General features: G+C 44.4%; 1 protein-coding gene across 1 annotated transcript in view; it reads left to right on the forward strand.

Annotated features, from left to right (window-relative positions):
* LOC140388097 (phosphatidylinositol 3-kinase C2 domain-containing subunit gamma-like) overlaps window positions 1-15,286 on the forward strand; it is a 310,331-nt gene that overhangs the window by 30,939 nt on the left and 264,106 nt on the right. Inside the window, exons 6-8 of the mRNA XM_072471736.1 lie at window positions 9,383-9,497; window positions 12,304-12,415; window positions 12,575-12,654. Of these exons, the coding sequence (XP_072327837.1) occupies window positions 9,383-9,497; window positions 12,304-12,415; window positions 12,575-12,654 (307 nt within the window). The remainder of the gene's footprint in view (window positions 1-9,382; window positions 9,498-12,303; window positions 12,416-12,574; window positions 12,655-15,286) is intronic.

The following is a 15,286-nucleotide window of genomic DNA, read 5'->3' on the forward strand; positions in this document are numbered from 1 at the left end:
CCCTTGGTCTTGTAGATAAAATTGATAGCTTTGTTTGGTAAGGGATATGGAGCGGGTAAGGCAGCTAGCTGGGTTTCCAGTACAGGTAAGTCATGGACTAAATGATTGGCACATGACAGACTTAAAGGACTGAATTGTACACACCTATGTAGAAAGTCGTAAGTTCAAGTCTCACTCCAGGTCTTGAGAACACACTCTAGGCTGACATTTTGACATAGAACTGAAGGAATGCTGCAATGTTGGCAGGAAAATTGGATCAGGCCCAAAAACAAGAGGGAGGAGGACAATTATAATTGTGGTTAAACCCATGTTGATTCCTTACAGTACAAGCAGCATGTAAAGTTGTGCTGCCTACTAACTTCAATAATTGTAATGCACAGTCCAAAGCTGAATCAATTGTTGAGTGACTGTACACCTCAGCAGGGGGCAAAGTTTATGCAAGATTACCACCGTTAAATAGGCACACCCCAAGACAGATTGCAGACTGCAACTCTTAAAGGGGCTGACGCAGCAGCTGGGACTGGTAGCAGAAGACATTCTGAGCAGCAAGAAGAGTAAAAATGATGCAAAGGGGAGAGAATAGGTTCCAAGGTTTTCTAATGCAGCACTGGCGGTCGACAGGAAGGAAGAGGTCATCTTCCCCTAAAGGGTTTGGAACCCCACCAGACAGGTACACTTATATTGGCCATAAGATAGCAAGTCCAATTGACAAAGTTGACACTTAAGAAGCTGCCACACCTGGGACAATAGCATCCATGAGAATGCAGTTTAATGGCATGGAACTCCCTTCCTAACAGCACTGTGGGTGTATCTACATCACATGGACTGCAGCGTTTAAAGAAAGCAGCTTGGCACCTCCTTCTCAAGGGTAATTGCAGATACGCAACAAATGCTGGTTGAGCCATGGACACTCCCATCCTGTGACTGAATAAGGAAAAATAAACTTGGCCAATCTTAAATTGTTGCTGCCTCACAGCGTCAGGGTCCCAGGTTCAATTCTGGCCTTGGGTGCCTGTGTGGAGTTTGCACTTTCTCCCCGTGTCTGTGTGAGTTTCCTCCGGGTGCTCTGTTTCCTCCCACAGTCCAAAGATGTGCAGGTCAGGTGGATTAGCCATGATAAATTGCCCCTTGGTGTCCAAGGTTATTCGGATTAGGTGGGAATATGGGGATAAGGCGGGAGGAGTGGGACTAGTCAGGGTGTTCTTTCAGAGGGTCGGTGCAGACTTGATGGGCTGAAGGATCTCCTTCTGCACTGTAGGGATTCTAATCAGAGTTTCTCTCCTCCCATATTATGTAGGGTATCACAATATCTTTCTACCAGTCCTGCAAGTTCGTTTGAGTGAAGTAGTTCTAGTAATGGATTATATGAAGTTTGATCAGAAACAGAAAAGAACATTTGGAACAAGAGATTTTCACAACCAAGGTTTTGAGTTGTGGAGCAATAAAAATATAATGTGGATGTGGTCTGCGTTAAGTTACGATCTGAGAAAGAAAATCAGGGCAGGAGGAAAACATGATGGACTTTTAAATTGTTGATAGATGAAGTTCAATACTTTTATTGATCCTGTAATTTGATATTTCTATAGTTGGCACCGCAGCAGACTGGCAGAATTTCCCCTGAGACAGCCTTTCAGCTAAATGAAAACGCTTTCAACTGGTTAGCATTGTGTCAGTAATCATAGCAAGAAAAGCTTGCGCTTCTGTAGCGATTTCCACAAGTACAAGAGGTCACGAAGTGTGTTTCAGCCAATGGGGTACTGTTGAATTGTGGTGACTGGTGTATCATAGGAAACACAGCTAGCCAATTTGACAGAGAAAGCTCCCACAAACAGTGACAAAATAAATGATTGAACCATCTGTGCCATGGGATCGTTTACATCCACTAAAGAGGACAGATGACACCTCGGTTTAAAGGCTTATCTGAAAGGCAGCAACCCTGACAATGCTGCATTACCTCAATGCTCAACACATGTGCACTTGTCAAGATGAAGTGCTCAAGTCACTAATGGCCTTCTAAGTTAGCAGGGTAAGTTATATGATTGAGCCAACTAACAAAGACAATCACTTTGCCGTGGTAGTACCATTTTTAGAGTGCTGCAACCCACTGTGTCCCGGGTACTGATGGGTTTTGGGCGCCAATGTCCCATATTGTGTGGCACTAAGGCCTGAGGCCTAAACTATCCCTATTCACAGGGAAGAACATTGCAGCCTGCAATTGCTCGAAGCATCACTAGTCAGTGCTTTCATCCTGTACGAAGCTCATAGTGGTCCCATGAAATTATTAAAATTAGGAAAAAGACCTGAGCTTCTAGTGCCCCCGTTGCTCAGCATCTATTTGAATAGAACCTTCAAGATGTGGCATGGTGGCACAGTGGTTAACACTGCTGCCTCACAGCACCAGGGACCCGGGTTCAATTTCGACCTTGGGTGACATTGTAGTCTTGAGCTGCAAGTTCCATGTTATATAACACTTCAACCTGCATGTTCCAAATATGTTGCCTAAATGCACATAATGCTGACCTGTGCAAACTCTGAATGCAACACAAAGTAAGAACATAGCACAGTGGTTAGCACTGCTGTCTCACGGTGCCGAGAACCCTGGTTCGATTCCAACCTTAGGTGACTGTCTGTGTGGAGTTTGCGCTTTCTCCCCGTGTCTGCGTGGGTTTCCTCCGGGTGCTCGGGTTTCCTCCCACAGTGCAGACTCAATGGGCTGAATGCTCCCCTTCTGCACTGTAGGAATTCCATGGTTCTATGGTTCTAAAATAGACTTGCAACTGAAGTCTCTGCAATATTTTAGTTGGTACTTCCTTCGCCCTGATTCAGAACGTGATGGTTCAAGTCCCACAGAAATCAAAGCTGGTGTCCAATGCCATACTGTGAGTGTGCTCCACTGTCAGAGGTATCTTTTGTGTTTCAGAGGAGACATTCAGCCAAGGCCCCATTCGTGTAAAAGATCCCACAGCAATACATTAATGAAGAGCAGGGGTTTTATCCCTGGCGCCCAGGCCAATATTCATCCCTCAAACAACATCACAATATTAGATTATTTGGTCATTCTTGTTTGTGGGAGCTTCATTTGCACCAATTGGCTGCAGAGTTTCCTTCATTACAACATTGAACACACTTCAAAATCACTCTGTGGCAGTACAGAACGGTCGGACATTTGTTTGGCAAGGATTGCAAGTCTTTCGTTCATTTTAACCTGTCCCTCCCGACCCATCAGTGAGTCTATCCCTCTGGCCAACAGTCCCGTCCTTTTTTGGCCCTGCTGTTACCGAGTGTCCAAATGCCCAACCCATTTTTGCCCACGCCCCCAATCCTGGGCACAGATCTCAAGGTAATTGGCTAACCTTTTACTAACTGCTGTGATTGGTAATCTGATAATCTGACCTGCAATCCCTGTAAAAACTATTTTAATTGGATGGCCCAATGTTCGGTGGGGTTTGAGTGCGGACAATGCGAGAAGCAGTAGTGGTGAAGCTGCCGCCCTAGGATTATACTGAAGGGCCTCAATCTCCTCTGTGCAGCTCAGTTGAGGAGTAGCTCTGCCTCTAGCAGGTGAAAAACGCCAGGCCTTGTTGTGCAAGTCGCTGATGCAATAAGCATTTTTCTGTATTGCGGCATTACAGATTTCTAACTTAACCTAACAAGGGTTAAAATACAAAGAAACGTTACACAAATATTGCCTGGAATTCAGAAGGTAAAGGAATGATTTCATTGGTGTTTTCGAGATATTAAGAGAAATAGACAGAAAAATAATAATTCCTATTGCTTTGGCAGCCGAGGGGAGTCACAAAAATTAGTCAGACCTTTCAAGAACGAAATTGGAATGAATTAAATATTTTCATTTATATAGTGCCTTTCATAACCACTGGGTGTCCGAAAGCACTTTACGGCCAATGAAATACTTTTAAATTGTTACCATGTTGTGAATGTGCTGCTGTGAGGTCCCTTTGGCTTTCCCTTTCTGAGAAGGGAAGCGTCGAAAGGGAAGTACATCACGGTCACACATAGAGCTGTAGAGACTGAGATGGAGCAGGCCCCTGGTACTCGAAGCAGTGCTGGGAGCAGCATAAACACTGAGCATCGGTCTGATGATGAACCTCTGGTGCGTGGAGATGTCCAATGCCATACTGTGAGTGTGCTCCACTGTCAGAGATATCTTTCGTGTTTCAGAGGAGACATTCAGCCAAGGCCCCATTCGTGTAAAAGATCCCAGAGCACTACATTAATGAAGAGCAGGGGTTTTATCTAACCCCTTCTCTTTCGATGCTTTCCTGAGAGGAACCAGGACTGGGATGTCATTCCAAACTCCTCATCCCCCTTCTCTCTTGCTCTGGGCTCCCCATTAGGGGTCAGCACGCAAACCCAGTATCCCATCAATGAAGTGCAGGCTTTAGTTCTCCATGACAGTTGCAAGTGTGGCAGTGGAGGAAAGCACGTGTTTTGTTGAGTGGGTGATCACAGCATTAGTGGCCTAGATGGTGCCTTCCACTAGCCAGGCCAATGCGTGCAGCCCCTCTGGTATCTCTGCCTCACCTCCATGGATCTCCACGACAACAGAGGTTCATCATCAGACCGATGCTCAGTGTTTATGCTGCCCCCAGCACTGTTTCGAGTACCAGAGGCCTGCTCCATCTCAGTCTGTAACAGCTCTATGTGTGACCGTGATGTGCTTTCACCAGCGTGTGTTTCCCTTACAGCCAGCCCACATATTTCCATTGAGGTGTGTGTATCTACGCTGGTGCTAGGTACAGAGCAAGGATGTGATGCTGCATGCTCTGAGGCTTCCTCTTTCCTCTTCCTCCTCAGAGGTTAAGGTTGGTCCCTCGGGTCTGTTGCATGCAGCTGCCGATGTTGCAACCCTAGGACAAAACAAAATGGGACATCTTCATCCTTTGAGAGGTGCCATGCTTCTTCATTGCAAACAATTAAACAATTAGGAGATGTTAACCAGTGTTTGAACCATCGACCCTTCAACATAGAAACCCACATTGCTACGAGATATCTGTAGGCCTCCAAAATCACATGTCATCAATGCTGCCTTCAGGTCAGCTTTCCCAGTTTCCAATACCTTCCCCATCCCAACCCTTTCTGCACTGTTTGGGGAATTATAGATAAGGGCCCAGAGCCTTGCTTCACAATTAACCTCGACCTATGTCCTGGTTCCAATCATGGCTGCCAACACCAGGACATCTTCCTCTCTGGATGTTGAGATGCTCAGGTTTGGTATACCACCTCTCGTCTTGGTCCTCCCTGGTGTTGTCCTCCCTATTCTGCAAATAAAGAGGAAAATTGTAACAATGATGTTGTTCCACAATCATGCCTTCAAACGTGTGGCCACTATTACCATGTCAGTGGCCGAAATGTCTCATGTACAGTGCCTACTAATTAATTTACCTGGGCCCATAACCCCTTTTGTTATGCAGAGTGGGATGTCTGCATCATGCCACCTTGCACACTTAGGCAATGCACAAGAGGATCCCACATCACACTCTTCCATAAATGTCCATCTCCAGAATAATGACCTGCTCACCCTTGAGGATCTCAGGAAATCATTTAGTCTTTTTCAGCACTGCAACCAAGTTCATTGGAACACCTCAGAGGCTACTGATATCCACTGAGACCTTCATCCAGGGTGCTTTTGTCTGGCTGGGAAGTCTCCTCTTCCCATCAGAGGGTAGGAGGACCTCCCACCTATCACTAACAGCCACCAGGAGGACTCGCAGGGAGTCAAAGGCAAATCTTGGGACTGTCATTGATCTGGGACCCTCCCGAGCCTCTGGCTCCATGGTGTGGGTGAGGGTGGTCAATGAAATAGAGATTGCCCTTAATTGGTGATTATTGGGCGGGATCCGGAACCCGCCAACAGGAGTAGGCCGGTTAAATTGCAAGCCGATTGGTACTCAGCCTGGATCCTGATATGGGCCTTCCCCGCGATCAAACCAGCCAGCATGAATCCACCCAGGGCACAACACGGCTGTTAAATTGCACCGTACGTGTGGGTGAAAGCGGGATTGAATTTCACCCAAATAGCCGACAGGAAACACCCCGCCAGACTCACCCAAAATGACACTTAGGCGCGATCCAATGACCATGCTGAACCTAAAAAGCAGCTCACCGCAGAGCAGCATGGCAGATAAAAGCCGGGAGACTCCGCTCTCAAGATCTACCCAGCTCGCAATGCCTTGCGAGATCCAATGTGATTTCATGAGACGTAGCAATGTACATCCTGCCTATTGTGGGAGGGATCACTTTTTGGCAAATCTGAATATTAGAGTGATGTGCAGATTCCTGAGGTACCTGAGGCTTTGGGATTCATTCTCTTTGCCTCAGAAACCTCGGGTGAGTGTCGTTCAGCACTGGTCTCCACAAAATGGGACCAGACGGAACGGTACTTGTGGGGGTCTCCTAGGGGATTGGAGGGCCCCAGCTGCATGCCCTTTGGGCAGGGTGGTGCCCTGGCACTGCTGGTGTCACCTGGGCACCCTGAAAATGGCAGCCTGGTACCTTGGCAGTGCCAGCCTGGAAATGCCAAGGTGACAAGGTGGCAATTTCTGTGTGCACGCGATCAGGCCGGGGGTGCCCTGCGGATCTCCCCAATGTACAAAATGGGCTACGTGCGGCCTTGGCCGCGCATTCCCTGCTGAGGTCCCTTATACAATGGGTTTCCTCCGGGTGTTCCGGTTTCCTCCCACAGTCCAAAGATGTGCAGGTTAGGTGGATTGGCCATGCTAAATTGTCCCTTAGTGTCCAGAAAGGTTGAGTTGGGTGGGGTTACGGGGATAGGTTGAGAATGTGGTCTCAGCTAGGGTGCTCTTTCCAAGGGCCAGTGCAGACTTGATGGGCTGAATGGCTTCTTTATGCACTGTAAATTCTATAATTCTATGATACAACGTGAGTCGCGAGTGCCTGGAAACACGTGGCTAAACGTGCTCACTATGGGCTTTTGTTCCCATTTAGTTGAATTGAACCCTTCGTCATATTTTGGGTGAATTGCACCCTAAATCTGGGCAGAGGTGGGAAGTGGTCCCACCCGTCACCTTCCTACCTGACCAAATGCCGTTCATCATCACACTTGCCCCAGGGGAGGGAATGCAATTCTGCCCCTAGTCACGAACACTGCCTATTTCCGTCACCGTATGTCAGCTATTTTAAAACTCCTACCAATGACTGATGTAACTAAAACATGGTACAGTCATATTTTATTACCTTTTGCACAAGGGTCAGCACCTTGACAGTAGCTTACAGAGCAGATTAAGAATGATATCACCCTTGCTCTGCTGGATAGAATTTGTGCCCAATCGCTAGGATTCTTAATGGGAGCTTCCATCCCAACTGGATCTTTCTCCCTGCCTGTTGATCTGTGATTTCCTGTTTGTATCCATGCAATATCCCGCACAGGACTTATGGTGTGGGAATGATTATCTTCTCCGCGGGGTGGGAGAACTCTATTAACCATTGGATAAAAGGTCGCCCAGTAAGACACCGACAAGAGAAGGAACTGGGTAGGGATCACCGAGTAGTGTATATACCATTATTGTGAATAATTCAAAGTTCTTTATTTTACTTGGTGTGGATCCCTGTGCCCTTATTAAAATCCAATTGCGGATCCACTTTTCATGTGGTCATTGTTGTCTGGTTCTCTTCCAAGATCAAACCTTGCTCCTGTCTTGAAAGTTCGAGAGGCTAACTCTGCAAGAGGCCTTTCTTTATTGCTTCTTTTAAGAGCCGGTGTACTGACTCGGCTTTTTACCCTGTTGGTTTCTTTCCAAAGAGTGTTGTGGCCAATGAGGAGTCAGGTGCATTCCAGGCAAAGATTGTCGTTTGCGTATTTTCACACCCCATTGATATTGTTCTTTTTTACCCTTTGGGGACTAGTGGGGTGATGTGGTGGAAGGATTTCCGAGCTGATTATCAGCCCATTGAACTGTGCCATGAGGCCCCCTATTCCAGGCAGAATTAGAAGAGTCAGACCACCCCTAGCTCCAGATTTCAGAGAAAAGATAGAATCCTCAGGATGTCATGTCCTTTAGTTGGCTATTCATCAAGCTGCGCCAATGGTAAAGGATTGTTTCCCATCTTATTGCATCATGCTCCTTTAAAGTTTCAAGTCAGCAGTTCTGCGCCTGTTTCCTCAGGTCTATTTTAGACTCACACCTATCTCTGACTTTTCTAACTCGATCCCAGGCTAATAGTTTTAATGACTGACGGTTAGTAAAGACAGTTTGATATCTTGTGGTAATATGTATTTATGTAGCTGTAGTTACAATTGCGTCAGCGATGTCTCATGTTGTTAATTACATTAAGGACAGAATGTTTCTTTTACCGAACAATTCTGTAACACTTGATAGTTTTATGTTTAAATGATAGCAAAACACCCTTGTGCAAGCTAAATTGTTTTAAAGTGACTTGTCAAAAATAATTGTGTTACAATGAATCAAAGTACAAAGGAGGTTATAATAACCTCTACTCATCTGTTGATAACTATCCGGTCTATGTTTTGTTAACACAAAAGTAATCACACAAAATACACATTCCACACAGACTGTGGGGGTGTAATTTTTCACTCAATATCAACTTTCGCCCCGTGTCGGCATGAGCTTTCTCTGGGTGCTCTGGTTTCCTCCCACAGTTCAAAGATGTGCAGGTTAGGTGGGGTTGCAGGGATGGGGTGGGGGAATGGGCCTAGGTGGGGTGCTCTTTTGGAGGGTTGGCGCAGATCTGATGGGCCGAATGGCCTCCTTCTGCATTGTAGGGATTCTATGGATTTGTTGATATTCAGAAAAATTCCACCCAATGTATACTACATCTACTGCTTTCCCTTTATCTACCCTATCAGTTACATCTTCAAAAAATTTGTCAAACAGGATTTCCCTTGTAGAAAACCATTCTGATTTCTTCTAATCATATTATCCTTTTCTAAGGCCATGAAGACTTCCTTAGTAATTAGTTGAAAAAGGGAAATTTAAGAAGCGTGCAGGGCAAGGTCAAGAAACAGGGGATTAGATTTCACAGCTCCAAGTGAAGAGTTAACATCGGTTTAGGCAAAATAGCCTCCTACATTTCCAAATGAGTTACTCCCGTTAAGAATGTTATACAAGCTGCTCCTTTGCCTCAATATCTATAGCTCAAATTCTGCAAGGACATCCCTTGCAGCCTGTCAGATTGTACCTGCCATCTACTCGATTTGGACAACTTTAAAAAAAAAGGCAGAATTATGTCAGTATAAATTCCATCCCAGCTGTAGTAGCAGTGCAAGAAGCTGTAGGATGTGAATATTTTATATCCATGAAGAAGGACATTGTCCAGGAACAGCAACAGGAAATGATTGCCTATGCTGAAATGTTCGCCCAATCCTGTTCTTTAACCTTTCTAGCCAGCTGCACTGCTGAGGAACTCATTCACACAATCCTGTCCAGTACACAGCAATATGTCCAAGGCAGGAACGATTACGTCCTAAAGCTCTGCGATGCCGAAGAGATTTTGCAAAAGTAAGTCATTTGTACACCCCGTGTTTGTTGCTGCTTTATGAAATTAAAATGTATTTGATTGAAAACTTAACACTCAGGGTAGTAGAGGTCCAGGCTTCCCTGCCATGAGTGGGGACACAAGAGAGGACCTTTTAAAACTGGGATCGATAGATTTTGTTTTCACAGGATCTGGAACAAAGGTAGTGAAATTGAGAACATCCATGATTTGATTGGATGTCTTGAGGGGTTGAGTTGCTTACTTCTGCTCCTATATTCCCAAATGCCTCGAATTTCAAAGGGTGAAAAATTACTGCTACTCACTTACAGCTTAATAACCTGAGAATATCGCCCATGTAAGGAGTTACTCTTGTTTGGTGAGTTTGGATTGTACCCTGAAAAAACCAAGACCTGTAATTCCCACTGAACTTCTCTCAGTTCAAAAACACCACGGCTTGAATTTTACGAGGGGACCTATTGCTTGTGCCAACCTCGGCTCCTCCCCATCCACTGGAAGGAAAGTCAGTGTGGTGCAGACAGAAGCTCGACAAGTCCACCCCGCAGCGATAACAAGCTGCCAGTGGCTTTCGGCAGATGAGGGTTGGACTCCCGTTCTTCAGCGGGGGGAAGCCCAATAGTTCCAGCAGTCCCTGTGGCATCAGAACTCAGCAGTAGGCTGGCCTCAGATTGTAACCAGGCTCATGAGGTAGCATGGATCCCTGAGACAGGTAGGTCAGGCTTTTTTGGGTAGTGAAGGATCAGAATTCCGCAGGACTGGGACGAGGGACAAGGGGGACATGTTTTACAGGTCAGGCGCAAAGGAACCAAGTAAAATCTTGGGGGTGGGAAGTCGGGTGGGTGGCGGGGGGGGGGGGTTGGTGGTAGCTGTGCCCCTAGTGAGCACAGGGCATAGCCACCCTCTTCACCTTTTAATCAGTTAGTTTAATCTTATTATGGCGTGCAACGTACTATATGGGTCAATTTGTTTGCTAACAAGCTCAATTGCCTGTTAATTATCTTTTTTTAAATGGTACGCAGGATGTTGATATCGGTGTTCTCCCATCTACCCTGTTATGGGGCAGCTCGGGGTGGATCCTTTATGGCTGCATCCCATGAAGAATTTTTTTTTAAAAAACACCTGTCATACTTTACGTGCCCTCTCAAACCAAAAACACAACTGGCAGAGGGGCAAAATGTCCCCCCCCCTTGTTTCTAATTGTCTCCCTTCACAAGTCCCATTCTGATAGAAGGGCTGTCATAAGATGAGTAATGTTAGTTTGTACTCGGAGAAAATTAAATATCTGGCAGATTTTGAGTACGCTATCAGGTTTATAGCACTCACTCTCCTCCCCAGCCACAGAACCACAGAATCTCATTTGGCCCCTGGGATCTGCACTGACCCTCTGAAAGATCACCCAACCTAAGCCCACTCCCCACCCTATCCCTGTAACCCATAACACCATCTAACGTGTACACCTTTGGACCCTAAGGGGCCATTTATCATGGCCAATCCACCTAACCTGTACATCTTTGGGCTGTTCATACTGACTTCAATTTCCAACAGATCATTTAATTATATGGTTTTGGTAAGTGTAGCCTTCCGGAGACCTTCTGCTCGCTCATTCTTGTGATTTGGGTACCACTGGCAAGGCTGGCATTTATTGCCCATTTCTAGTTGCGCTGTGATGATCCAACTGAGTGCCATGCTTGAGCACTTTGGAGGCAACTTAAGAGGTACCCATGTTAGTGGTGGACTGGAGTCGCATCTAGGCCAGACTGGCGAGGGATGGCAAGTTTAGTTCTCAAAAGGACATGAGTGAATCCGTGGGGGTTGATAATTGCACATTCCTTACCGGGTTCTTAAGTGGTTTAGGGGCTGGTTTAGCACAGTGGGCTAAACAGCTGGCTTGTAATGCAGAACAATGCCAGCAGCGCGGGTTCAATTCCCGTACCGGCCTCCCCGAACAGGCGCCGGAATGTGGCAACTAGGGGCTTTTCACAGTAACTTCATTGAAGCCTACTTGTGACAATAAGCAATTATTATTGTGCGAGAAAGTGTTGCTCAGCAATAATGGCGACTGTTCCAGCATTTTGTACATCACGTCCAACAGGATGAAAAAAGAAGGTCCCCTTAGAGATCCTCCAACCTACAGGACAGCTGAGTGCTTTATTTCAAATTTAACCTTCTTTTACACTTTCTTGCTTCCAAATTCCGAAGAATCCTAACAACCTTTATCAGACCATTGAATATATTAATGATTTAAGTGAATTGGCCATGCTAAAATTGCCCCTTGGCGTTTAAAGATGTGCAGGTAGATGGGGATAGGACAAGAGGGTGGGTCTGGATAGAGTGCTCTGTCAGAGGGTCAGTACAGACTTGATGGACCAAATGGTCTCCTTCTGCACTGTCGGGATTTCATGGATTTAACTGTTGACAATGGCAAAAAGGAGTGTTCGCTGCTATAATTATTCTAATCTATGCAATGTATTTTCACCAATTGTGACTAGTAAGTTAGTTGCTGAGAACAGGGGAAAAAAGGGACATTAAAAAGCAAAGACTAAAATTGTGTGCATCGCTTCAGGAACATGTATCTTTTGTTTTTGAAAAAGAAGAGTGGGATTCAAAGATTTCCAACAAACACTATGCGGAATCAAATCTGAAAGTATAAATTGCTGCTCTATCCTTCACCATTACACATTCCTCTTTAAATTGCAGTGTTTCTTGGAAAAGTAAAAGATTTGCTGGCGGTGTAAAGAATGTGATTGCATGTGCCAGTATTTCCAGTGCAAAATAGGTTATTAATATATGCAATTTAATTTTCTTGTCCAGTCCCTATTCTCTAGGAAGCCATGAATGTCTGCAGCATTATCTGAAGCTTGGTAGTGACATCAGGCTTCAGTTATTTAGATACAGAGATCTTCAAAAGGCGTTGGCTCGAACTGTAAGTGATCATTTCATTCAGTACTTTGCTCATATCACACTTTTATTCATTGAGGCAAAGGCCCAAAATATTAACTTTTTCTCTTTACTATCAATCCTAATATTAATATCAGCATAATGAAATTATAACCTATTAAATTATTCTAAATACTTCCAACAGGCAGGAGATGACCAGAGTCCATCCACACTTCATCACACTGTAGCCATAGAAAATGGCACACACAAAACGAGCCTCTCCAGGTAGGAAAGCTTTTTTTAAAAATTCATTCATTCATGGGATGTGGACTTCGTTGGCTAGGCCAGCATTTATTGCCCATTACCCCCATCCCCAATTGTCCTTGAGAAGATGGTGGTGAGCTGCCTTCTTGAACTGCTGCAGTCCATTTGGTGTAGGTACACCCACAGTGCTGTTAGGGAGTGAGTTCCAAGACTGAGTTTAACTGAGCTTTTCGACCCTAAGTGTTAATGTGAGTGATGTTCAACATTGTTTACAAGCTTACCAGCCAGGCTCGATAAAAGCATTTGCAGAAAAACGTCGGAAATATCAAAAATAAACCCTGTAGGCTCTGATTTGCACCGTTACTTTTGACTACTAGCATCTTCTGTACAGGTATTCAAAATCCTCCCAAAAAACCATCATTCTATGTTCTACATTGAAATGTTTTTCCCTCAAGTATGAGCATCTTTTAAAAAATTAATTCAAGGGATGTGGGCGTCGCTGTTGGCCATCGTTCATTGCCCTTCCCTCGAGAGGGTGGTATTGAATTGCCTTCTTGGACTGCTGCAGCATTAGTAAACCCACAGTGCTGTTAGGGAGGGAGTTCCAGGATCTTGACCCAGCGACAGTGAAGGAACGGCAATATACATCCAAGTTACGATGGTATGTGGCTTTGAGGGGAACTTCCAGGTGGTGGTATTCCCATGTATGTGCCAGATGTACCTTACGGAGGCTAGAATCCCCGCATCTCTGTAATGCATCCTTTTCTATCTTTTTCTTCTCCCTATGCCTCTGCCACCCACACACATTCCAAAGTAATTTCCAACTTTCTGAGCATATGAGCGGAGGAACTAGGAGCAGGAGTGGGCAATTCAGCCCCTCAAGCCTGATCCGCCATTTAATAGGATCATGGTTGATCTTATCTCAGCCTCATTTCTACCTTCCTGCTCACTCCCCATGCCCCTTCATCCTGCTACTAACTAAAGCCTATCTTTCTCCTCTTTAAATATATTTAGTGTTCCAGCATCCACTGCACTCTGGGGTAGAGAATTCCACAGATTCACAACCCTTTGAGTGAAGTAATTCCTCCTAATTTCTGTTTAAAATCTGCCACCGCTTCGCCTACAACTATGGACTCCCGTTCCAGAATGTCCAACAAGGGAAATATCCATTCGACAGCTAGCATGTCAATTCTGTAGTGATCTCTGTATATCAATATACATGATCAAAATATGTAATGCTAGTACAGGCAATTGAACCCTAGAGGTCTCACTATCAGGACCTATATTAATAGTTTTCCCGCTCTTTCTTACGAGAATGTGTATCAGGAGTGCAGAGTGAACAGACAAGAAAAGCAAGAGAGAGAAGAAGTTATTAGTTATTAAAGCATTGTATTGTATAATTTAATTAGTTATCTCTACAATTGTTTCTTTATTTTTCTTTATTTAGTTGACCATTAAGTAAAAAGAATTCACAATATTTATTTATATTACTCAATAAATTAGTTTATCTTCACAAGAAGACTACTGCTCATTTCAACAACTCGGCTGGTTCAAAAGTGTAATATATATATTACGCAAGGTAATATAACAGGGTACCAGGTTAAATTAGGCTTTAAAGAAAGATTAGTAAATACATTTGAACAAAAAAGAAGAAAAAACGGAATCAACTATTTGACTGGTGAAGTCATCGCAACTTTGGAATCCTCAACAAAAAACAGAGTATCGATGGACCAAGTGCAAGCTCCCAGGTATCTAAAGACCACTGGTAATCTGAATTTAAATTGGAAGTTGTTTAAACAACAATTTCAACTCTCTGAAAGCTAGTGATTTAAACACTGCGTCTGATGTCCCTAGCAGGACAGCAAGCAATTGAAATAGATCATTTATTTAATTTTGCTGCGTGGGAAGATAAGTCGAAGTTTGAACAAATTATCGCGAAATTCGATGACTATTGCAAGATGCAAACTAATGAAATTTTAGAAAGATTCAGGTTTCATTAGCGTGTTCAAAAAGTTGGTGAACCAGTGAATAACTTCAGTACAGATTTCAAGCTCTTAGCTCAAACCTGTAACTATGCGGATCTTCATGATTCTCTTGTAAGAGAACAGATTGTTTATGGAATTACTGTTGATACTGTACAAGAAGCTTTAATTCGGCAAAATGATTTAACGTTGAAAATCGCGATAGAAAAATGAACAGACCAAAAGTCAGTATTTAGAATTTTGTTCCAAGGTAAAAGGAGCGAAAGTATACCATGAGTCAGAGAAAATAAAAATGGTGCCGCAAGCAGCACAGAAGACTGTTCGGAACAGCAGCTACCCAGTGCACGCATTCTCAAGCTCGGGGCATGCGCACTACGCACAGAAATGCAAGACGTCGCAAAAGTGGTCGACTCATGCACGAAAGTCACAAATATGTCACGGTGATAATGTGATGATGTGTCATAGGTGTGGCCACACTCACTTAAAGGGACAGTGCCCTGCTTTTGGAAAACACTGTCTGAGATGTTCCAAGCTTAACCATTATGCTTCTCAGTGTCAATCATCTGCAAGTTATCCTCCTCCTGCACATAAAAAGAACGACAATGTGAGAGCTGTTGACAAAGATAAACAAATCAACACTCAACAAGGTTTCACACAAGATGATGATATTT

Source organism: Scyliorhinus torazame, chromosome 13 (genome assembly GCF_047496885.1).
Source record: "Scyliorhinus torazame isolate Kashiwa2021f chromosome 13, sScyTor2.1, whole genome shotgun sequence".
NCBI classification, from domain to species: Eukaryota; Metazoa; Chordata; class Chondrichthyes; order Carcharhiniformes; family Scyliorhinidae; genus Scyliorhinus; species Scyliorhinus torazame.